Source organism: Mesoplodon bidens, assembly GCF_964165515.1.
Source record: "Mesoplodon bidens genome assembly, chromosome: 12".
Classification (NCBI taxonomy): domain Eukaryota; kingdom Metazoa; phylum Chordata; class Mammalia; order Artiodactyla; family Ziphiidae; genus Mesoplodon; species Mesoplodon bidens.
Window position 1 is genome coordinate 12572611 of NC_138168.1, and position 27340 is coordinate 12599950.

The window sequence follows — 27340 nt, forward strand, 5'->3', positions numbered from 1 at the left end:
CTGCCTCTCACAGTCCCTTTCCTTAAATTAGAAGGGTTTTCTCTATACCCTAAGATGCATCTGTATTGAACATTGGTTTGTGAAACTGTAATTTCTGGAAACAGGTTTTATAAAGGTTTTAAACTATGATTTCAGGAGTGGGGACAAAACCAGGACTATAAACATCCCAATGATTAATGAATATTAACAAATGTTTCCAGAATAGTAATGCTAAATTCAAGAGATTAAAATTCTATAGACATGAAAAAAAGTGTAGCAAATCCTTAAAACTGATTTGTAATAAAATTTTTATTATTTTATTATTTTGATTATCTAATGAAAGTTTTTACAACTTGATGTTTTACTCCTCTCTCAGACAAGCACAACACAGTAAGGGAAACCTTGAGAAATCTAATCAATTAAATTGCTTAATGAATGTTCTCCTCTCAGTGTACCCTAATATTTCCTTACTAATATGTTTATTATTTATAAACTTTTCTACTTAGGCCCATACTGTCTTTCTGGGAAGAATCTCTAAGAGAACATTCTTGCAAAGAAATCCGTCATCAAAGCATCTAGTTAAAAAAGAGAGAGAGAGAGAGAGAGAGAGAGAGAAACTTGAAAGTGGGCGCAGGCAAACTCTTACAGTCATTTTTTTTCAAAAGATTGAAGGTTGAAAATTATGATCAGATGGCTCATCATACCATGGACCAAATATGGATAATTCTGAGAAATTTTTTCATAATGAGAATAAATATTTAACACAATCATGCAAATCATTTTAAAAAATGGGTATGATTCTACTGAATTGCCAATATTTATCTAACCTTAGTGAGAGTAAAAACAAAACAAAACAATTTTGGTATTTAAAACAGAGTCCGTGAAAGCAAAGTTCTTTATTGCCGCCAGAATCAACCTACCTACAGACAACACCTTGGGGTGAGGACAGTTCCAAACTCAGTTGATGCTGTCCCATTCCACCCAACCCTTTCATTTTGAGTTTTTTTCTATAAAAACATACTTTATCAGCATATCATTTAGTATGATTTCTATAAACAAACACCAATGAAAAGGTATGAGGAGCCAGTTTAAAAAAAATCATGACTTTGTAAACATTGTATCTCACTAATTATCTTGATATAAAAAAGTTTCTTTGTACATGATGTTTAAAAGGTAGATATGTGTACCTTTCACATTAAAAGCATAAGAAAATGGTCATGTTCTGTTTTTCAGAAAAATGCTGACATTTATTATAAAATACTCTTAACATATAACACCTGACACTTTTATTTGCATGAAAGTAAAGATTAACTAGAAAGATAGCAAGTTCATTTTTAGTTGCTTTATTCATTAGCCAGTTACCCCCACCAAACAGGAAATACTGATCAAATTTTACAGGAAATCGCAAAGGAATTGAATTTAGAGGATGTAATTCAGTTCACTTAGTAAGACCAAAGTGTTAATTTCCTAAAGGAGTTATCTAAAGTTAATACCCTATCATCAAACAGATGATAAACAAAGACAAAAACAATTTAAAGATATAACAATTGTAAATATATATGCACCCAACATAGGAGCACCACAATACTTAAGGCAAATACTAACAGCCATAAAAGGGGAAATTGACAGTAACACAATCATAGTAGGGGACTTTCACACCCCACTTTCACCAATGGACATATCATTCAAAATGAAAATAAATAAGGAAACACAAGCTTTAAATGATACATTAAACAAGATGGACTTAACTGATATTTATAGAACATTCCATTCAAAAACAACAGAATACACATTTTTCTCAAGTGCTCATGAAACATTCTCCAGGATAGATCATATCTTGGGTCACAAATCAAGCCTTGGTAAATTTAGGGAAATTGAAATCGTATTAAGTATCTTTTCTGACAACAATGCCAGGAGACTAGATATCAATTAAAGGAAAAAAAATCTGTAAAAAATACAATCACATGGAGGCTAAACAATACAGTACTAAATAACCAAGGGATCACTGAAGAAATCAAAAAGGAAATCAAATACCTAGGGACAAATGACAATGAAAACATGATGACCCAAAACCTATGGGATGCAGCAAAAGCAGTTCTAAGAGAGAAGTATATAGCAATACAATCCTACCTCAAGAAACAAGAAAAATCTCAAATAAACAACCGAAGCTTACACATAAAGCAATTAGAGAAAAAAGAATTTAAAAAACCCCAAAGTTAGCAGAAGGAAAGAAATCATAAAGATCAGATCAGAAATAAATGAAAAAGAAATGAAGGAAACCAAAGCAAAGATCAATAAAATTAAAGCTGATTCTTTGAGAAGATAAACAAAATTGAAAAACCATTAGCCAGACTCATCAGGAAAAGAAGGGAGAAGACTCAAATCAGTAGAATTAGAAATGAAAAAGGAGAAGTAACAACTGACACTGCAGAAATACAAAAGATCATGAGAGATTACTACAAGCAACTATATGCCAATAAAATAGACAACCTGGAAGAAATGGACACATTCTTAGAAAGGCACAATCTCCTGAGAATGAACCAGGAAGAAATAGAAAATATAAACAGACCAATCACAAGCACTGAAGTAGAAACTGTGATTAAAACTCTTCCAACAAACAAAACCCCAGGACCAGATAGGTTCACAGGCAAATTCTATCAAACATTTAGAGAAGAGCTAACAACTATCCTTCTCAAACTCTTCCAAAATACAACAGAGGCAGGAACACTCCCAAACTCATTCTACAAGACCACTATCACCCTGATACCTAAACCAGATGAAAGATGTCACAAAAAGAAGACAACTACAGACCAAAATCACTGATGAACATAGATGCAAAATCCTCAACAAAATACTAGCAAACATAATCCAACAGCACATTAAAATGATCATACACCATGATCAAGTGAGGTTTATCCCAGAAATGCAAGGAATCTTCAATATACGCAAATCAATCAATGTGATAAACCATATTAACAAATTGGAGAAGAAAAACCATATGATCATCTCAATAGATGCAGAAAAAGCTTTTGAAAAAATTCAACAACCATTTATGATAAAAACTCAGCAGAAAGTAAGCATAGAGGGAACTTACCTCAATATAATAAAGGCCATATATGACAAACCCATGGACAATATCATTCTTAATGGTGAAAAACTGAAACCATTTCCACTAAGATCAGGAATAAGACAAAGTTGCCCACTCTCACCACTACTATTGAACATAGTTATGGAAGTTTTAGCCACAGCAATCAGAGAAAAAAAAGAAATAAAAAGAATCCAAATTGGAAAAGAAGAAGTAAAACTGTCAGTGTTTGCAGATGACATGATACTATACATAGAAAATCCCAAAGATGCTACCAGAAAACTACTAGAGCTAATCAATGAATTTGGTAAAGTAGCAGGATATAAAATTAATGCACAGAAATCTCTTGCATTCCTATACACAAATGATGAAAAATCTGAAAGAGAAATTAAGGAAACATTCCCATTTACCACTGCAAATACCTAGGAATAAACCTACCTAAGGAGACAAAAGACCTGTATGCAGAAAACTATAAGACACTTATGAAAGAAATTAAAGATGATACAAACAGATGGAGAGATATACCATGCTCTTAGATTGGAAGAATCAACATTGTGAAAATGATGATACTACCCAAAGTAATCTACAGAGTCAGTGCAAGCTCTATCAAACTACCACTGGCATTTTTCACAGAACTAGAACAAAAAATTTCACAATTTGTATGGAAACACAAAAGACCATGAATAGCCAAAGCAATTTTGAGAGAAAGCAAAACGGAGCTGGAGGAATCAGGTTCCCTGACTTCAGACTATACCACAAAGCTACATAATCAAGAGAGTATGGTACTAGCACAAAAACAGACATATAGATAAATGGAACAGGATAGAAAGCCCAGAGATAAACCCACACACATATGGTCATGTTATCTTTAATAAAGGAGGTAACAATACCCAATGGAGAAAAGACAGCCTCTTCAATAAGTGGTGCTGGTTAAACGGGACAGCTACATGTAAAAGAATGAAATTAGAACACTCCCTAACACCATACACAAAAATAAACTCAAAATGGATTAAAGACCTAAATGTAAAGCCAGACACTGTAAAACTCTTGGAGGAAAATATAGGCAGAACACTCTATGACATAAATCACAGCAAGATCCTTTTTGACCCACCTCCTAGAGAAATGGAAATAAAAACAAAAATAAACAAATGGGACCTAATGAAACTTAAAAGCTTTTGCACAGCAAAGGGAACCATAAACAAGATGAAAAGACAACCATCAGAATGGGAGAGAATATTTGCCAATGAAGCAACTGACAAATGATTAATCTCCAAAGTATACAGGCAGCTCATGCAGCTCACTATCAAAAAAACAAACAACCAAATCCAAAAATGGGCAGAACATCTAGATAGACATTTCTCCGAAAAAGATATACAAATTGCCAACAAACACATGAAAGGATGCTCAACTTCACTAATCATTAGAGAAATGCAAATCAAAACTACAATGAGGTATCACCTCACACGAGTCGGAATGGCCGTCATCAAAAAATCTACAAATAATAAATGCTGGAGAGGATGTGGAGAAAAGGGAACCCTCTTGCAGTGTTGGTGGGAATGTAAATTGATACAGCCACTATGGAGAACAATGTAGAAGTTCCCTAAAAAACTAAAAATTGAACCACCATACGACCCAGCAATCCCACTACTGGGCATATACCCTGAGAAAAACATAATTCAAAAAGAGTCATGTACCACAATGTTCATTGCAGCTCTATTTACAGTAGCCAGGACATGGAAGCAACCTAAGTGTCCATCGACAGATGAATGGATAAAGAAGATGTGGCACATATATACAATGGAATATTACTCAGCCATAAAAAGAAACAAAATTGAGTTATTTGTTGTGAGGTGGATGGACCTAGAGTCTGTCATACAGAGTGAAGGAAGTCAGAAAGAGAAAAACAAATACTGTATGATAACACATATATATATGGAATTAAAAAAAAAAAGGTTCTGAAGAATGTAGGAGCATGACAAAAATAAAGACAGAGACGTAAAGAATGGACTTGAGGACTCGGGGAGGGAGAAGGGGAAGCTGGGACAAAGTGAAAGAATGGCATGGACATATATACACTACCAAACGTAAAATAGTTAGCTAGTGGGAAGCATCCGCATAGCACAGGGAGATCAGCTCGGTGCTTTGTGACCACCTAGAGGGGTGGGATAGGGAGGATGGGAGGGAGATGAAAGAGGGAGGAGATATGGTGATATATGTTTATGTACAGCTGATTCACTTTGTTATAAAGCAGAAACTAACACACCATTATAAAGCAATTATACTCCAATAAAGATGTAAAAAAAAACAATTTAAATAGGCTGTGGGGAAATCCGCAGTATTCCTATATATTTAGGCTTCAGAAAAGTCTTTCGATGAAATAAAAATTATCATTTTATCTCTGAGAGTGTGCACTTTGCCCTTTACACACGTAATAATTTATAATGAGATTATTTTATACATGCATCAAGTGCAAAGTGATTCTTCGTGACAAGCTGTTTTCTTTATAAGTACACAATCTCCCAGATTAGCAGAGGTGATTCAGACTAAGAATGAAGTTGTAAAATAAAATATTGCCAGGCTGCAAAAAATGTGATCATTAATACTTTTCACTGGACTCAGTAAAGAAATATTTACGTCTTAGCTATCCTTAGGTCTTCATGTCATATACACTAGTATTTTAGTCACTTTATTCACCAATTTAACAAACTAAGTAGACCTCATCATTATTCTATTGAACAAGATGGAGATTCCTTTTAGGAAAGTTTTATTCATCCTTATTAGTCTTTGCTTTCCTCTCATAAAAGCACCCCCTCCACACATCTGTAAATTATAATTTCTCTATGAAAAATAATAGATCTCAGAGTAATAGGGAAAGAAATAGCAATCAAATACTTTGCTTAATACTTGGCTATTCTCTTTAACACAACTAAGACAAAATCTGGCTTCAGTTTCCTTGGACCAAAAAGGAAATTCATCATCAACCTCAATCAGCTAGGAAGCATTTTAATGAAATTCTGATGAAGTACTTAAACATAAATGGTAGATATATGCGTTCTAATCAAAGTGAAGATAATAATTGAAAGCGATTGTATTTTACATGTTTTTTCATTCTATTTTTGACTGACAACCACAAAATCCCCCTGAATTCTTATTACAGAGTCAGTCATCATAACAAGCACAAATACCCTACCTGTATGGGAACAATCAATCTGGCCAGCCCTATGGAAGTAGCTGAAGTCTGCACAACACCAGCATTATTTATGTACTTAAACTTTTATTCTTTAAAGGATTTTAAAATTACCTACATTTCACATGTAGACTCATCCAAAGTAGTGTTCATGAAACCGAAAGTGTGATAGTCTAATTATGTTTTTTTCCTAATACAATACAATACATTACGCGTATCCCCCACTTTTTAAAAGTTCCCTTCACTCCACTTTGCTTTTACGAAAGATCTACACTAGTATCTGTTTTCACTAAATGAAAGAAATACAAAGAGGATTTTCACTTTTATGAAAAAAGGTGAGATGTGAAAATAGCGTTCCGTGTTTTGGAGTGAGCTGTTATAGAGGTAGCACACACCCAGAGCAGAGAGAGCAGCCCTGCCAAGCTCCTTCTCCAGGGACCACACTTAACATCCCAGCATCCAGCCACCACAGCTTTGAAATGTGTCTGTGGGCATCTGTGCCTTATCTGATTTATTTTGTGCATTCATTAACAAGATATGTCCAGAGGTAATTGTTTCTTCCCTTTATGCCATTTGGTCTTACAAAATGTTTTGTAGAAAATCTCTATTTTCAGATAGTGGGGGAAACCAGTATTGCATTAAAATAATAGCCCCTAAAATGATCTCACGTACCACCAATGGTACAAGCAAACACATTTAGTGAAAATAACTACCCTATATAATTTTCAACCTGATTTCTTTTTCATAGAAAAAAACTTATGAACATATACTAACATCAAGTTTAAAAACACAAGTTAATGTTCAGCTTAATGTCAGGCTTGCTGCCTACACACTGCAGTATGTAATCTAAACTTTAAAACAGTTGAACAGAGGCAGCTGAGTTGATATATTGAACCCAAAATACTCATTGCCTCAGTCTCATATCGGGAAATTGTAATTTACACCAAATGAAAGTGTATAGTATGTCTGCAAAGGGCAGGCTGATGTAAGATTCCACTTGTGTCCTATCTTACTGAGTACACCCTCTGTGATTTCCGAGGCTGATAAGAGTTAAAGGTGACCTTTTACTTCCTTAGGAGTGATTTCAATGCATGAGGGAGAAGAAAAGAGCAAAACTGTGGTTCAATATGACAACTCTGCTACTTGTGTTCTATAGAACAATCATTTTATTCTGAGCTCTTGATTTTAATTTGATCCATTCTCTCCACTAAATCAGTACATCCCATTCCTTCTGCTGTAGAGTTTCAAATCACACGCCATGCATCCAATGGGTGATAAGAAAGGTAAGGCCCATTAGACTTTATTGTTCCTGAAGGCTGATGGAGCATCCTCAAACCTCAGGGAGCTAAGAGGACAAATGAGTTTCATAATGATTTAAATTATGTTAAAATATCACTGTTCCCATGAACACAAACTACCCAGACTTTATCTATTAATATAAAACTCTGTAATGCTCCTAGATGTTCATTTTATTTTTCAATGAGAGCTACGAATGAGCTCTTCCTAGCATGTAATTTCTTTGTGAAATATAGTGATTAACAACACTAGGTGAAACATTCACTTAATAAAGTTCACAGCATTGTAATAACAAACGATAGAAAAGAAATCATGGATTCTAACCACTTTGTCCTCCTTTGGGAAAGCATCCAAGGAAGCAGAGTAAAGAGAGAGGGAAAAGAAGAGAAAAACAAAAATAAGGCATATATTAATAAACAGATTTTAAGAAAGCAATCGTGTTACTTTAAAGTATAAAAGCACAGGTAGTTTGAAAAGTAAATATTTATTCTTACCAAAAAATAGTCACTGTTCAATCTTTCGTTGAAAATACACATATACTGATCCTGCTATATGTTAGGTACAAAAGTTGTGCACTATAATTTCAGAACTTTCAAGAACTTGGATTATTAAATATATATTTAAATCATTCTTCAGAAAGAAAACTTAATTCACTACCATATTTAGTCCACCTATTATTGAAAAGACATATTAAAATGCATAAAATTTGAATGAATAATTATATCAAATTACTCTTAAAATATTTATAGTTATGAATTGGAAAAATCTAAGAATGGGAAGTGTTTGTAATAAATAAAAGTGAGAAAAGAAATCTGTTAACCATTTAGCCATAAATTATCCCACAAGGAAGATTTATTCATAACAGGTATTTCAAAATTTACAGTGTCACAGGAGAAAAACAACTTTATACAATTTTGTGTCCTTTGTCCAAGAGTAAATATTTTAAGTTGTGTTTTGTTTTGTTTTGTTTTTTGAATATTTTTTCCAAGATTGAATGGGTTTAGTAAAGATGGATGAACTACATTAGGCCTGCTTGTCTGCTCAAAAACATAGGTACCTCTTAGCTCAATTTCCTTTAAACCCCTCTCCTGTTTAAAATATGAGTTGGATTCTATGTTATTGGCTTGCTTCAAACCTATAATGTGAAGTTAAAAGCATTCAACAGCTATGGGCACTCAGCCCATTTGCACCCTACCGTTCAGGGTCAGCATCCCTTCAGATTGGACAGTACCCTTACTGCATGAGTTGTTAAATATTTTGAATACTGTCACAGGTCTCATTTGCAAGAATTCATTCCAAAAAGTGTGTTCAAGAACTAAAGAAGGGAAATTTAACAAATAGGTCCCATGCATTTTTTATGCACCACACAATCTCAATCCAAGCTTGTTCTGGAAAGGCTTTAAGGTAGCATACAAGGATTAACTAAAACACAAAACTTTCAGGAGGAAAAAAGAAAACATATGTGGCCATAAGAACGGAACATAAAGAAAAATTAAAAATGCATAGATTTGAATTGTTTTAATTCTCATAACAACCATATGCATTAATTACTACCATACAGTTTCATAGATAAGGAAGTTGTTGCTCAGAGAAGTTAAGGCTACAAAGAAAATAGTAGGCTCATCTTAAGTTTAATAATGCATCTATTTTACTAAATGTCTTAATCCCCCTAGAAGAGATTTTAGAATAATACCCTACTTACAACTCAAATACACTACCAAAGAATACAATGTTGATGGGTAGGTTCACTTTAATTTTAACTGTGATTTTCCAAATTAGGAAGATATAAGTGTAAACCACCACTTTCCCCCCCGAAATTAAAAATTTGACACACTTTAAATATCCAAATAATTTTCATAAGACTTAGCACTCTTTTCTTTTTTTAACAGGATAGCAAATTTGAAGTTACTCTCACAGAGGCTAATTATTGCTTTATACATGATTGCATTAGGTTAAATTTAATGCCACACAATCTACCTTGATTTTATCTTCGTTCAATCTGAAACATATGTTGCAGAAACTCAAGGTAGGTTGTTATATTCTGCTTTTTTTGTACAAGAAGAATTGGTGGTAACACGCTTCAAGGGTTTCATAATTCATGATACTAAATCTACATTAACTACTTTCTTCAGAAAATAAACTTACTCCCATAGGTAATCTGTTGGTGTTGAATGGGAATCATTTATCGAGATACACACATACAGAAAGCATCTTTTATGAATTATCTGCATTGCTCTCCCCTGCTCTGGTCACGGGGGAGGCGGGGCGCATCCACCTGTGCGCACCGTGGGCGGCTCTACTCACGTTGTTGGACCGCAGGGATACGCGGCCCCCGCAGCGCGCGCAGAACTTGGTGCTGCAGTAGGAGCACAGATGGCCGCAGCCATCGGCGAACTTGGTCTTGTGGCATATCCCGCAGGTCGGAGCATCGTCTTTGTGCTCACCCTGGTAACGCCGTGCTTCTTCCCCTATTTTTCTCACTTGTTCCTTATAGCTTTCGAATTGTTGATGCAATCTCCTGGGCAGAAGAGAAAATGGGAGCAAGCTAAGGGAATGCTGGAAACGGGAACAAAAACACTTTTTCGTAGCAGAAGAGACGTCTAGCTTTTGAACTGAAGCAAAATATACGAAGCCACTTTCCCCCCTAACCTTACCACCAGAGGTAAGAAATGTATTAGCTTCTCTTCTATGAGCTCCAGTAGCACTTATTAGCACTGAACCATATGTAAATAGACTCTATATAATCATTCCATATAATTTCCCAACAGTGGAATTCCTGTATCCACTCCGTGCCTCTGCTTCTTTGACAGGTGACTTTCAATGTATTTTTGACTGGGACTCAACATCTTACAAGCACAGTCATGTGTATATAAGGCAAACGTTATACAAGATTCTTAGCCTAACTCTGTAGAATGTGCTCTGATATTTTCTGTCTTATTCTGTTTGAAGTTTAATACAGATTACTGTTTTTAAAAAGTTTGTCACAGTAAGTTGGTCCCAAGACCCATGGTTGAAGCATGATGCATACTTGGGAAATGACTATTTTAAGCTACATTGTTAGGCAAGCTGTCTTCCACGAAGTATATTCCTTCACTTCCATTCCTGGAGACATCTGTGTGGCATCAAGTATTCCACACAGTACACAGACTGGACTGTTTATATGTATATACCTATATGTGTATGTGTGTGTGTATATATATGTATATATGTTACAGTTGAGCTAGCTTAGACCTGTCGCATCACATTACAAGTTCTAAGCCATACCTTGCAAATATTCAGATTTTTCCATGCCCCAGTTTTGCTTGATCTCTCCCAGGTCATATGTATGAGAGTTGCTATTACTCTTTATTTATAACTGCTGGACTTCGGGCAACTACATATGTTGAGGCAAAGCATTTCCCCAAGAACATTCACACTTAATATGACTGAGGTTTCCTCCGCTCCCCATCAGTCCAAACCCCTCTCTCTCAAACTGCTACAAACAGAAATAGTTCCATGTTCTGTATAGAGCACCATGACAGCCAGTGATTCTCCAGAGAAAGGAAGCCTTCGTTTTGCTGATGAGAACTAAGAAAATTGTCCCAGGCCTAAGAGTCATTGGCTCTTACCCTAAAAGAAAAACTCGTGGGAAATGTCTAAGCAGATGTATCTGTGTATCTAAGCTCATTTGCTGGATGTGAGTTTCCCCAGGATCAGAGAACACACATGTTATTGTCAGTTAAGGCAGTTAGCGTGATGCTCCACATCTATGATAACTGTGGGGAACTGGGGCTCCCTGGAAACTGCATCCAATAAGTGAAGTCCAAGCACTGCAGTGTTTGAAGTACTGGGCTTTCATTATATTTTCCTTTTAACATCAACAGCTTTTGAGCAGAACTTTAATGATTACTTTAAAAATTCTGAAATCCCTTTCCTGCTTTGCCAACTGACACTTTTTTTCTATTTTAATTCTCATAATTAAAGCAAACATAGTTGCACTAGCACATAAAGTAGTTTAGAATCTGAAACCCTTCCCAGTTTAAAGGCCAGCTAATTTCAGTTCAGAGAGGATATTGTGATATTTTATTTAATGCATGCAGGAATATCTGATCAATTTATTGAAGAGCTGTTTGACCCATTCCAAAACGCTGAGCAGACAGGGAGTGCATGAATAAATATTTATTGTGAGAACCACCAAGTCAAACATATCTAAATTATATATATATATATATATATATATATATATATATATATATATATATATATATATATATATATATATATATATATATATATATATATATATATATATATATATATATATATATATATATATATATATATATATATATATATATATATATATATATATATATATATATATATATATATATATATATATATGAAGGAGAAAGCCAGGCTAAAGAAAAAGCTTCCCTATAAATGTATAATGATACACAACATGTTTTAGTTTGGGTGCTGGCAAACTTTACGGTAAAAGGCCAGTTTGTAAACATTTCAGACTTTGTGGGCCAGGCAATATCGGTTGGCAACTACTCAGCTGCACTGCTGTAGCAGGAAAGTAGCATAGACAATATGTAACTTGTGAGCATGGCTGTGTTCCAATAAAACTTTATTTACAATAAAAGATGGTTGGCCAGATTTAGCCCATGCACCTGGTTGTCAACTCCTGATTTAGTATATGATTTATACTAAGGCATAACAGCTTGAAAATCAAAGTCTTTCTGACTTTTAAAAATTCACACATAAAGGACTTTCATCCATCCTATAGGGTCCAATCAAAAGGCATCTGTTTCAGGAAACCTTTTTATAATATATTTGTGCAGGGCACTGAGCACTGAGATGAAACCTTTCTCTAATGCAGTCTCATAGCGTTTCCTCTGGTCCCTCACAGGCTACTTAATATTATTTCTACAATATATTATTACTGTTTCTGTACATGACACTTCTCTTCTACCAAACAGTAAATAGTGTTAGAAATGCACAGTTCAGCAAGCTAATAAAAACATACATCCCCTTAGTAGTAGTCAATACATCTTTGTTGAATGGAAAAGTCATATATATATAAATATATTTTTTAGTCCGTCTTCAGATAAAACAAAAACAAATGTGTTTATACTGAAGACTAAATATGCTGGAAAATCTTACTGCCAAAAATGCTAGAAATGCTGGATAAAATATTTAAAAGGATAACTTTTAATTCATGTTTGAGCTGAGGAGAGAGTATGGAGTTCCTCAAAGGAGAAATATGAAACGGGAGCAGTAATTCCGAGATGACATAGCTCTGAAGCTGACGGCTGCCCTGGGGACATGGATGGAGGCTCTGTGAGCAAGAACTTCAGTTTTAACTTTTGTACATGTGACTGAAAATAAAAATTCCAGTTAGGCAGTCACCAAAAATAATTGAAGTAGAGTGTATAATATCCAAATCGGGAGATAGAAAAACACGGAATGAGAAAAAAGTCAATCCAAAGAAGATATGAATTGAAACAAACACAGACAATTAGAAATAGAGCATATGATGGCAGAAGCAATCCAACATATCAGGAGTCACAGTAAGTGTAATGGACTACAGCATTATGAAAAGACAAAGTTCATCATATTAGACTTAAAATATTCAGTTAAATGAGGTTAAGAAGAGAAATACCCAAACTCTAAAAGCACAGAATGTTTTAAATAAAAAGATGGAAAAAATGTATACCAGGGAAAGAGTAACAATAACAAAACAGCAACAAGAGCAAAACAAAACTGGTGTAATATGTAAGGCACAAAGCATTACTTGAGATAAAGAGGGTGTTACTGTTAAAGAAGTGTTCATTTCCTGTTGTATGTGACAATTCTAAACTTGATTGCGTATAATAACATATAAAGCCAAAAAGTTGATAAAACTATTAGGACAGAGAAATCTACCATCAGAGTAGGATATTTTTACACACCTCTCTCTGTGTGGTTGACAGATCAGACAGATCAAAAATAAATAATGATAGGGAGATTTGAACAACACAATGAACAAGTTTCTATATGTATATGTATACATCTGTCCAGTAAACTAAACTTGTTTTAACTTGTTGAGTGCAGTAAACATACAGAACAATAAATGTACTCAACAAATAAATATTTTTTCATGGAGATATGAAATTTTTCCAGCTGTGGGCCTCAAAAGTAATAGAAATATTTTATTTCTTAAGCTTCATGGTGAATGTATGATGTATGTTTTGTTTTATTGCTTTATGCTTTACATATATGTTACATAATACTCCTGTATGTATGAAATATTTTATATTATAAAGAAGGAAAAATTTAGTTCTACCTCATTAGGTATCTCATTGGCTAACAAATGACTGCTATTAAAGAATTGAAAAAGTGAATGTATTTGACAGCATTAAAATCCACAGAAGAGTTGACCATTTATACAACCTAATTTTAAGAAGAAATGCATATGTTTAACCACATAATAACTTTATGAAGTAGACAGTATTATTATGTCCATTTTATTGAAACTAATTTTGTTTGGGGCTTTGCTTTATTTTCTACCTGAATATATCATTCTAAATTTGCATACTTTAGTCAAAGAATGATATTAGGGTATTCTCTAACACCATATAAAAAAATAAACTCAAAATGGTTTAGAGACCTAAATGTAAGACCAGATACTATAAAACACCTAGAGGAAAACGTAGGCAGAACATTCTTTGACATAAATCAAAGCATTATTTTTTGGATCTATCTCCTAAAGTAAAGGAAATAAAAGCAAAAATAAACAAATGGGACCCAATTATACTTAAAAGCTTTTGCAAAGCAAAGGAAACCATCGACAAAATGCAAAGATAACCTACTGAATGGGAGAAAATATTTGCAAATGATATGACTGATAAGGGGTTAATATCTAACATATATAAACAGCTAATACAACTCAACAACCAAAACAACCCGATTAAACAATGGGCAGAAGAACTGAATAGACATTTTTCCAAAGAAAACATACAGGTGGCCAACAGGTACACAAAAAGTTCTCAACATCACTAATCATCAGGGAAATGCAAATCAAAACCACAATGAGATATCACCTCACACCTGTCAGAATGGCCATGATCAAAAAGAACACAAATAACAAATGCTGGAGAGGGTGTGGAGAAAAGGGAACCCTTGTATCCTTTTGGTGGGAATGTAAATTGGTTCAGACACTGTGGAAAACAGCGTGGAGGTTTCTCAAAAAACTAAAAAATAGAGCTATCATATGATCTGGCAATGCCACTTCTGGTTATATACCTGAAAAAAACAAAAAAAAAACCCTACTAATTTGAAAAGATACATGCACCTCAGTGTTCATAGCAGCATTATTTACAGTTGCCAAGACATGGAAGCAAGCTATGCATCCATCAACAGATGAATGGATAAAGAAGATGTGGCATATATACAATGGAATATTACTCAGCCATAAAAAAGAAAGAAATTTTGCAATTTGCAGCAACATGGATGGACTTGGAGGACATTATGCTAAGCAAAATAAATCAGACAGGGAATTCCCTGGTGGTCCAGTGGTTAGGGCTCGGCACTGTCACTGCCAGGGCCTGGGTTTAATCCCTGGTAATGGAACTAAGATCCTGCAAGCTGCATGGTGTGACCAATAAAATAAAGTAAAATAAGTCGGACAGATAAAGACAAATACTGTATGATACCACTTGTATGTGGAATGTAAGAAATACTACAAACTAGTGAATATAACATAAAAGAAGCAGACTCACAGTTAGAGAACAAATTAGTGGTTACCACTGGGGAGGGGGGAGGGGAAATACAGGGGAGGGGGAGTAGGAAGTATGAACTCCTGGGTGTAAGATGGGCTGCAAGGATGTACTGTACAACACGGGGAATATAGCCACTATTTAGTAAGAACTGTAAATGGAGTATAATCTTTAAAAATTGTATAAAAATAAAAAAAATAAAAATAAATGCATAAATAATTTCACATACTTCAGATCTTTTATTGAGCTCACAGAAAGCATGAGAATAAATGCAGATTCAACTTGCAAATGAAAGTGTTTTTGGACTCAGGAAAGCGCTCACGGGGAGGAAATCTCCATTTTCGATCGTGGCTAATTGATGGTATGTGAACAAAGCTGACTATGGAAAAGCAAAAGGTCTGCCGATGAGCTCAGTCATGATGCTTCTACAGATGCTATAGTCCCGCTCAATTCTACTTCCCCTCATTTCTCAGCTCCTTTATGGTATTTATTCCCAAAATTGACTTCAAGCGACTGTGCCCTTCTGAAAGACTCAAAAAGCTATTTTGGTGACTTGGGAACCCAGTGATGGTCCACTAAGTGCTGGCACAACTTAGACCGTGGGATCTCCCAGGGCATGCTAGGTGCATGGGAAGCAATGACTCCTTCCCCAGAGGCCACAGCAAGAGGGTTGGTGAGATGAGGCTTCTTGATTGGGGTCTGAGAGTGAGGTCTCCGGTTCTCGCTTTCTCCATGGGATGCCTTAGAGGGGCGTTCTCTTCCAGTCTCAACAAAAGTGGGGAAAAATCCAGCCCACAGAGTAGTTCCTAAGGACGAGAGACACCAGGGGACAGAGCTCTCCTCGCAGAAGGATGTACCCAAGTGCCTCCCCGCACAGGCATCACTCAGACCTGGCCAGGACTCATACCCACCTGGATGCCACGTCTTGGTGGCCTGGATACATCTATACCCTCTTCTTGTGTGTATTTAAAATTCTTTCTTGGTTCCAGCAATGGGCCATGCTCATATGACTGGTTTGGATATCACCACAAGAAGCAGAATGAAAGAAGCAAGATTGTGCTGTTTCTCAGCACAAAACTCATGTTACATCCTCACACCTCTTTCTTCCTGGGCTTCTTCCTCTACCTATAGACAGGACTCCCTTATTCTGCAATGAAAGAAAAAGCCCAACCCAAGTCCCCATCAACCTCTCTGACTTATTTCCCAGTGTACTCCTCCTTTTTACCAGCAGAAATTATGAAAGAAAAGCAGGAGGGAAGGCAGGGAGGGAGGGAGGAGCGGCCTTCATGACTCCCACTTCTTCAAAATCTACTTATTTCATAACCCTGTGTGGTGCTCTACTAAACTATCTCTTAAAAAACCAACCTTCAGGGGGCTTCCCTGGTGGCGCAGTGGTTGAGAGTCTGCCTGCCGATGCAGGGGACACGGGTTCGTGCCCCGGTCCGGGAGGATCCCACATGCCGCGGAGAGGCTGGGCCCATGAGCCATGGCCACTGGGCCTGTGCATCCGGAGCCTGTGCTCCGCAATGGGAGAGGCCACAGCAGTGCGAGGCCCATGTACCACAAAAAAAGAAGAGGAAAAAAACAAAAACAAACCAACCTTCATGCCCTTTTCTCAATCTGTATTCCCCTCACATCACTCTGATATCACTCACTGTCAAGATGTTGTCCTCATAATAAAATTTGCTTTTGGAATCAGGATGCTGGTACTGAAACCATAAATAGTATATTTATTTCTTGTATCTGTTGTTTTAATGCTTTAATCCATATCAAATATGTGACAGTGCTCTATTATGAATAATGCATGGAAATTCATATTTGACTATATGGTATTACAGTAAATGAAGGACTGCAAATGTAGAATCTTTTTGTGAAATTTATCTGTACATTTCAATTTTAGAATTAACAAGATATTCTTATTGATTAGCAAGGTTGACAAAATATATGATCACAAATCTGATTTAAATTTTCTACAAAGAAAATGGAGAACATTCTAAAATATGCAATGCTATCAGAAGAAGAGCATTGATATAGAAACCTTGGTTTTTTCCATGGATGTGATTTTTCCATTGTTTCACTATGTAACAATCATTGTATTATTTTAATATCTGTGTACTCAATTCAAGAAACTCCACGATTCCAGTTGTAAACAAGTTGTTTGGGTGGTTAATGGCACATATTTGAAGGAAATAAAGATGGATGCCTATAAAACTAAATATCATTCTCTATACATCTAAAATATAAATATCATCCTGGGAATTCCCTGGTGGTCCAGTGGTTAGGACTCTGTGCTCTCACTACCAAGGGTGCTGGTTCAATCCCTGGTCAGGGAACAAAGATCCTGAAAGCCACTTGGTGTAGCCAAAACAATTTTCAAAAAAAAAAAAAAAGAATATATATATATATATATATATATATATATATAATCCTATAATGCAAAATAAATCATTTAAGCGGGAAGTTATTAATAACATCCTTACCAGTTAATGTGTATTTGTTGATCACTTACTATAAATAGGGCACACAGATAGATGCCGAGTGACTGGTGGTGGGGGAGCGAAGAGGAATCTCTGTTAATTGACACGGTGCCTCATTTACTTCTGTTTTGTGTTTCTCCTTCCTCCATCCCCAAAGTGGTCAGAAGCTAGAGGACCAAAATCCCACCTTTCTTCCCGAATCTCCTTGCTGAAGTCTAGGCTACATTTTTCTGCCGTAGGAGGGGATGGGAACCAGGGCTTTGAAGTTTCAAAAGCCCAAGTTACAGGTCCCGAAGGAAGGTGAGGACTTTCTCCAAGAGGAAGGGAGGGGCAGAGACCAGAGCAGTTCGCATGTAGCACCTGAGGTGGAGAACTGCTTTGGGACATACATACAAGGGTACTGAGAAAAGCAAGCATGGTCTATATTTCCTTTCCCAACCTTGGCACAGAATACATACAACAAGGCACGATCAAAGGCCCATGCCAATAGTGATGGGGAGGTTAAAGCCAGGAGAGTTCTTCTGAGAAGGCTGGATCGCCTAAGTGCCTCCAAAGACCTGGGGGATGTACAGGAGGGGGCCCTGACAGTGACTAAAATTAAACATTGGCTAGCCTGATACCCTGGAGGCTTGTTTTAGAAATTTTTGACGTCAAACTCTATTGTTGAAAAACTCACACTAACCTCAACTCTAAAGCACACTTCTTGACTCCAAGGTATGTACACTGTGCTTAGAAGGTAAGTTATACGTAAACATAAATTAGCAGTTTACAGCAACATACATAAAGAACGGAAAGAAATTGTTCTCTACAAAATAATAATTCTGGGTGAAAGGATCAGGGAGATTTATTTGGCTTAGCTGGTCAAAAACATTTTCCTAGATGAGTTGGAACTTGAACTGTTCTCTGAAATAATAAAAATCTGGCTCATGGTGGTATTAATACAAGTACTTAAGCAAAGAAATAGGAAAGCATGCTAAGATAATAGTAAAATAATTATGAATGCACCCAAATATCTCAGAAATGTAGTTGAAACCAAATCACCTTTTAGAGTCTTTGTGCATCAGCAAACAAGCATCCACTGTGTATGTTCTAGCGAATGACAGCCTGACAATTATACATAACTGACCATGAAGTCAAAACACAGGTGCAGTTAAAAAATGGCTTCTTGGTCCCAAAACACAATTGTCCCCTTTTTCGTGAAACTGTCTCTTTGATTCTACTCTGTAACAGAGGGGCAGTAAAATTCCAGTGCACTCCAGTGGTGACTAACTTTTTTAAAAAATGATGCTTGGAAAGAATGGTCCCTTGTGTCAGAATTGAGTTGAAAATAAAAAACATCCCAGCCTTTTAAGCAAAAAAGTTAGGTAATAGAATTTGGTGCTACAAAACTGTTGGAAGGGGATAGAAGTGGGTTCTGGGTCTGATCTCCAGGAATGATCTCCAAAACAAAAGCATAAAACCAGCTACTGAAAGTTCCCCAGCCAGGAAGCTGTAAGAACAGGGGTCCCGGGCCGCACAGCGGGAGGTGAGTGGTGGGTGAGCGAGTGAAACTTCATCTGCCGCTCCCCATCTCTCGCCTTACTGCCTGAACCATTCCCCACCTCCGTCCGTGGAAAAACTGTCTTCCATGAAACCAGTCCCTTGTGCCAAAAAGGTTGGGTACCGCTGCTGTAGAATCAGAAAGCCAGTGTCCAAATGGCTGGAGCCCCACCTCCTCGGCTGAGATACTCTTGTCTGGACTCCACCACCACAGTCACACTGAGCCGCTAAAGAGACCAGCAAGATCAACGCCCAGATGCCACGTGACCCTCCTTTTACTCAGGTTCAGTTCAAGTCTCAGCCCCGTACATTGGACTAGGGGATCCTAAATCACATCAAGGATTCCAGCTGCAAGAGAATCCATGGAATTTAGTTGTTAGGTTTCTGGCTTCTTCATAACACTCCCTGGAAGGAGTCTGGAACAGAGGTTGTGAGGGTCAGTCTTCCACTTTATTTACAATCCTCTGATTTAGGTCAAATTTCTTAATTCCTTCCACTGCACCTGAAGTGAGCAATAGCTGAGTCTAGGAATTCTCATTCACCTTCATTCATTCTCTCTCTCTCTCTCTCCCTCTCCCTCTCTCCCCAAACACTAAGCACCCCTATTGCCCACAATAGGAAGCATTTAGCCTCCATCAGGAAATTTCTTTTGATAGATGCTGTCCCCTAAGAAACTCACATACACATATATGTATTTGTGTCTGTACAGTCCTTTTCATCTAGTAAACAAATTGCAAGACCACAAATCAAGGTAAACCTCAGACTCAGATACAAGACACACATACAATCAAACAAACACACACAAAAAAAACCCTTCCCTCTGTGCTGATGAGATGCATAGACCAATCTACCACCTGTGATGCAGACCTTCATTATTCTTAGCTTGCATTATTTCATCAACTCTTTAACTAGGCTCTGGCCAATGAGTTCCCTCACTCTGGTTCATCTTTCATACTGTCTAATAAACTGAACAAATCACGTCAATTGGCTGCTAAAATATCATTTCTAAGGTAATCCATTCCTTATCCTGGGATCCAAGGTGATTCTCCTTGCTCCCAATTATCTACCAGCATCTCTCACAAACCCTTCTCATATACCTTAGACCTACCATTGCATCAGATTTTCTCCCTAGTTACCAAACACAGTAGAATCTTACAAACAGCTATTAACAAACATTTATTGAGCTCCAACTGTACAACAGGCACTGTTTGAGTCCCTGGGGGTACAAAGAAAACAACATAAAACAACATAAGAAGATATGAGTTTCACTTAATTTATTACTTTATTTAAGGCTTTTTGATAAATGGTTTTTTTGGTAACGATAAATGATTCAGATAAATTATTCAGATAAATGATTCAGAAAATGGTTCTTCTCTTTGGTATATGGAGATCATCCTCCCTACATTAGAGTTTATTTTTTTCTCTTCAAAGCCTAAGGTACACTGTTGGTAGGAATGTAAATTGGTGTAGCCACTGTGGAAAACAGTAAGGAGGTTTCCCAAAAAACTAAAAATAAAGCTACCACACGATCCAGCAATCTCACTCCTCAGTATACATACCTGAAAAATACAAAAACACCACTAATTTGAAAAGATACACACACCCCACTGTTCATAGCAGCATTATTAAGAATAGCCAAGATATGGAAGCAACCTTAGTCCATCAAGAGATGAATGGATAAATAAGAAGTAATAAATATCACATCTATCTATCTATCTATCTATCACTTATCTATTTAATGGAATATTAGTCATAAAAAAGAATGAAATTCTGTCATTTGCAACAAGGAAGACGGACCTAGGGAATATTATCCTTAATGAAATAAGTCAGACAAAGACAAATACTGTATGATATAACTTATATGTGGAATTAAAAAAAATAAAACAAATTAATGGATATAACAAAACAGAGAGAGGCTCACAGTTATAGAGAACAAATTAGTGGTTACCAGTGGGAAGAGGAATGGGGGAGGGTCAAGATAGGAATAGGAGACTAAGAGATACAACCTACTATGTATAAAATTAATAACCTACAAGGATATATTGTGAAGCACAGGGAAATATAGCCACTATTTGGTAATAACTTTAAATGGAGTATAATCTATAAAAATATTGAATCACTATGCTGTTGGCCTGAAGTATCATATAAATAAACATAAATATAGTATTGTAAATCAACTATACTTCAATTAGAAAAAGACATCATGCTGAAATCTGAAAAAAAATTGTAATGTAATTTGATCATGAAAATAAAACTTGATTTATTTTAACAAAATGTAAACTTCTAGACTCTATTCACAAAATTAAGAAAGGTTTATGATTTGCTATTATTCTTGACTAAATTAAGCATTTTTTGGTTACTTAGAGGAACAACTAGTCTTGGTTAAAATGTGTAAATGTATTTTTGCAAAGTTTTCAGATTATATTAAACATATATAATGTAACAAGCTTTTTACAGGTGTTTGGCATATGTATTTCCTTTATTCAAAAGGAAATGATTACAACTGCAAATTCATATAATTCAAGAGAGATTACTTTCACAGCAGTGTATTTTCCTTCCAGCCATGAACTGCCTTTTGCAACTTGAACCCCTAACAAGTATTATAAACCTTTAATTTATCAATAACTTAATCTAAATTTACTTAGGTTAATTTTTCACTGATCTGTAGGACTACAATATACTAATTCTCTATATGACCGTGTTAGCTTTCTTTTGATACAAGTTCGAATTATCCTACATTTCACCTTTGTTTTCTTTTTCAACCCTTGTGAATGGTTCCTGACATTTAAGAAATCCAGGTGTGGGGAATTCCCTGGCGGTCCAGTGGTTAGGACTCCAGGCTTTCATTGCAGAGGGCCCTGGTTCTATCCCTGGCCGGGGAACTAAGATCCCCCCAGACACGTGGCACGCCCCTCCTAAAGAAAGAAATCCGGCTGTACAGATTTGAACCAAGCCCCTTGCTTCTTTGCTAGGACTTGGGGTTCACAACTTTGGGATCATTTGAACCCCATTCTCAGAGTGAGAAAAGATAAAGGAAAGATTTCAAAACCTGGTTTTAAATGGAAATATTGAGATTTAGGAAAATAGAGACACACGAGGGACTTTGAAGATCTCTGGGGACAAGCATCTCATTTTATAAATGGGAAAACCTAGGCCCATACTTTAAGTTACTTACATAAGGTCGTAAAACTGGTTTGTGAATAATTAGGTCCTGTATTTCCAACTTTCCACTATACCTTCCTATCTTCAAATGCTTATTTGAATATGGCTGAAGGAATGGAAAGTTACTGATTTGTGAGGGACGTTTCCTTGGTGTTCTCAAACATAGTAGGTATCAAAATTATCTAATGGGCTTATGAAAGTGCACCTTCACCTCAGGTGCTTCTGAGTCAGTAGGTGTGGGATAAATCCCAGGATTTATCCTGCCTTTAACCTGCCTTTTAAATTGTCAACTCAGGTAATCCTGGTGTAGATTATCTGAGGACTATAATATAGTAGAGATCCTACATTAAGGTTAAATTAGAAAATGAAGGCATTTTTTATACATCCTTCATCCTTCATATTACTTGTTAAAAATAATCTTCATCACATAATTAAATTTTAATTATAAATGCAAAATTTGGAGGACTGCTTGTGTGAAGATATGCTGAAAATGTAACTATGATGTTATATAATTTAATGTGATATCCACCATTGTTTAAAACTTACAATTCTATGAATCACAGATATATACATGTTAGGATTTGTAGGTTTTAAAAATTATCATAGGAGGGGTTGCGGGGAGAGAGGGTTGAATAGGTGGATCCCAGAGGATTTTTAGGGCAGTCAAACTACTCTGCACGATATTATAGTGGTGGAGACATCTCATTATACATCTGGTCAAACCCATAGGATGAACAGCACCAAGGGTGAACCCTAAGGTAAACTGCGGACTCTGGGTGATACTGATGTGTCATTGTAGGGCATCACTTGAAACAGATGCACCTGGCGGGGATGGGGGATGTTGACAATGGGGGAGGAGTCTGTGCATGCGTGGAGGCAGGAGGTACACGGGAAATCTCTGCACCTTCCCCTAGATTTTGCTGTCAGCCTAGAAGTGCTCTACAAAATAAAGTCTGTAAAAAACTTTACTCTCAAAGAAAGGTTGTAATAATATATACATACAATGAATCTATAATACATGCATATATATATATATATATATATATATATATATATATATATATAATACTATATCTATTCTAAACATTTCAGTAATTCAGAAATTTACCCCAGATATTGTTGAGTAATTTAAAATATTACTACAGGTGAAAAAAAATATTTTTCAGTTTGTGTTTAAGACCATATTGAGTCTTGAAAATGAGTATACTTTTGACTTATTGCAAATGTCCAGCAGATGGCACTAAAGATTTTTATTTTTATCAATACATTTAATTCTTAGTTGTTGAAACTGTTTTTCTTGAAAATATTGAATGTGTTAAAATCAAACCAGACCAATCAGCAGGAGGTATAACTTATTAGAAAAAAATGTGTTTTCAGAGATAGCTAGAAAAGAACAAAAGAGAAATGTATAAAGTGTCGCAATTTCTGCTCTTTTGTGGAGGACCCTCATTCCACACGCCCTTACAGAAATTATGCATTAAGGGTTTTGTCGTATATTTTTCTTCCTTGTTTGTTTTGTTTGTTTGTCCTCCATTTAGCACTGTTAAAGATGTAGTTCACCCAATCAGCATCCCACAGGGTTCTGAAAGCACAGAGAGATGACACTTAGGAGAAATAAGAGCAGAGCTGATGATTAGCTGTGAGTGTTTTATAGCTTGTTACTTCAGTCAAGCATTTATTTTTAATTCCGTTTTCACTTTACCACAGGAGACCACTCCTGAGTAAGCATCAAGTGAGCATCTCAGGACACAGACGCCCCCTCGCACATGTTAAAATTTGTGTTCCACTTCATCTCCTAAGAAACACCCTCCCTGTGGCTCCTGCATATTGAGTGCCTGCGTGTGTAGAAGCTTGTGTCTTAGGGCTTAGAACTATTCCTTCTAAATGATGGGATAATATAGCTGCTTTCTAACATTTGAGATATACCAGAGGCCTAAACCTGAAAACTGTGCCCAAGAGAGAATCATTTTTATACTTTGATAAACAAGTTACTCATTTAGCCACTGGGGGAAGCACATAATTTCGTCTGAAATCTTTTTCAGCATTTTAAAAAATGTTCACTGCTAATTCACCCAAACAGAAAAAGAGAAAGGAGATCCTAAAATCTGATATTTTAAAAAGGACTATTATCATTAAGGCCATTGGAACTGAGAGATGTAGATTATCTGGATCACAAGCATCCTCTACACTCTGAAATGGTGACTGGATGAATGATACATAGAAAACTCCTAACATGTCAAAAGTCATTTTCCCTTTGGCTTTTAATGTCTGATAAATTTATGCACACTGAATTTATCCTTCTTATTAGTGAGTAACCAAGTTTTGCTGTTTGTTCTTTTGAATGATAAAATATGATCATCTGGGATATGGTGGCTAAGGGGAACTTTTTAATGTAACTTGGACATATACTACCTTATACGTGTAATATGCGATCAGAATAATTCCTTTAAAATGTTAATGGCTCCACAAAGCTCTGTAAGCTTCTTTGTTTCCTAGAAACAAAACAGCCACAGAAATAAGTGGGACAGGCAACATGCTCTAATTTGCAGACACCTAATGAGTGCTTCTGTGAACAAGTCCTCCCAATGGTCAAGGTTAGAGGTTACCCATTCCAGCTATCAGGTCTCTATTTGGCCACCAGTAACTCTCCTGCCTTGTCTGGTCAGACATTTAGTCTCATCCCTAGAAAGGGTGTGATGAAGTCATGCCAACCCTCCTCTGGGTCTGGAAGGGAAATGGATTATCTGCTTTTTGCCCCAGGAAGTGAGGACACCAACATATTTCTCTGGTTTTGAATTTCGCACACATGGGTGTGGGCCAATACTTGAGAAAACAGCAGAGACAGAGCCCAGGTTTCCTGGGGCCATATTCCTGGGTGCAAATCTTTCCTGGGCTCGTTCTTGTATCAACTCTGGGGCCTGGCAAATTATTTAACAGTCTAAGACCTCACATTTTCATCTATGAAATGGGGTTGATAATGCCTACGTACTTATGAAATGGGGTTGATAATGCCTACGTACTTATGAGGTTGTGAGGATTAAAACAGCTAATACGTGTAGAGTACTTACGGAAGTATAGACACTAGTAAGTACTCCATAAAATATTGGCTCTTTTTATAAAGTACAGAGAAAATAGTGAACACAAATCAGATAAAGCATCTGTTTTTGTTCTGTGACATCTAACATTATTTTTTAATGGATTACAATATGTAAGTAGGATTTAGAATAATAAAATAAAGTAACTAGGTTGAGTTCAGATTTTTAAAAGCAGCACCAGCAAATACCCTAGTTTTAGAGCCTAAATTCAATATCTGAGGACAAAGACATTTATTCCAAAAAGGCTTCCTTTTTTCCATTTTTTAAAAGCAGGGAAATATCAATACAAGCTTCCCGGATTCTACTTGCACAGTATACTAAATTAGTCAGCTATCATTAGGTACCGTATTTTCTAAGCCATTCTGGAGTGCATTTCAAGACAAGTGACAAGATGTAATTTCCTCCCCATTATATTTGCTAATGGTGACATCTGTTTTCATCCTTTAATTAAAATACATTGTTAATATGCATTTAAGATTTAATGATCGTCTAAATAATATAACAGGTGTTGTAAATAACTTAAGTTCTTTTTTACCCATGAAAGGGAGATCAAAAAGTAGATCGTTCACATGGTTTTGCAAATGTAGAAGCTAAAATTCCAGAGAACATCAGAATAATTTTTAATTTATCCAAATGTATATTGACTCTGTATCTTTCCCCTGTGACCTAGAACCCTGACCACAATTTAATCAACTCCAGACATCTTCTACCCTCACCAGCCACTGCCTAGGAATAATCAAGTTTATTTTAAAACTTACCATCTTATGTTATATTTAGAGGCTAAAAATGTGTCATAATCAGCTTTCATTAATCACAGTACACACAAAGCTAGAAAGAGTCCATTTTACTCTTCATAATATTGCATTACCTATGAAAAACTTTGCATAATATCAAGGTACTTTAAATTTGAACTGCATTTAATTCAACAGAATGTGGACAGAAAATCTTGCAGTTTTTGTCACTGTGATCATCCATCAAATTAAGCATCATCTAACTTCAGCTCAACCATCTGGTCAATATTGCAGAGAATGCTTTGCTATACTTCAATGATGAGTAAAACCTTATTTTATACCTTTTTGGGTTATTTCTCTTGTATTTAATTTCCTCCGATGAGCATCCAAAATTTAAAACTGGGGTCCTATGCTCTCTGATGCAGTCAGTGGTTACTCAGTGGTTACCAAGTCCTATAGAACTGGAAATCAATAAATATTTAGAGTTCAACTGACCTGGAAGCTATTCAGTGAAGTGGGCCAGAAAGTCACCTTGTCATTCTACAGAGGAATCCACTCCCTTTCCTTCTCTTTAAATTGTATTACTCTGTACTCCTCTTCGGGGTAAACTCAGAGGCATAACCGAAAATACTGTATCTGTGCAGAGTGAAATTCATATTTTACCATCATCTGAGGTCTCTGAATGTTAAGTAACATTGGTTACTGTTGATTCCCTGCTTCTTAAAGTATAGATGGGGAAGTCGGGGAAGGCTTGGCTGAGAGGGTGGACATCGAGTGAGGAGGCAGGAGGTTAGGGGACATGTCCCAAAGGGCGGATGTGGTGGAGGGATGGCAGGGAACAGGCCTGAGGGGGAGGGAGCTGGTGTGGCTGGAGAGCCCTGGGTGGCAGAGGCGGGCTGGCCTGGGGCAGGCTGTGTCCATCTCCTGGGTCACCTAAGCAGCTGGCATTTCCTCTGGGTGAAGGGAAGACCCTGGAGGCACCAGACGATGGGATGTAGGTCTTCACAGCATCCTGGTGGCTCCTCTGTTCGTAATGAGGTCTCGGGA

At 36.4% G+C, this 27340-nt stretch overlaps 1 protein-coding gene across 3 annotated transcripts in view; it reads right to left on the reverse strand.

Annotated features, from left to right (window-relative positions):
* Positions 1-7808: 7808 nt before the first annotated feature.
* The window catches only part of LOC308626462 (regulating synaptic membrane exocytosis protein 1-like), a gene marked incomplete at both ends in the record, with an annotated part of 205592 nt that continues 186060 nt past the window's right edge, over positions 7809-27340 (reverse strand). For 2 of the 3 annotated variants that reach the window (XM_081251550.1, XM_081251548.1), the window contains 2 exons: positions 7809-7883; positions 9852-10065. In XM_081251550.1, the coding sequence (XP_081107676.1) occupies positions 7809-7883; positions 9852-10065 (289 nt within the window). The remainder of the gene's footprint in view (positions 7884-9851; positions 10066-27340) is intronic. The other variant, XM_081251549.1, reaches the window with a different exon arrangement.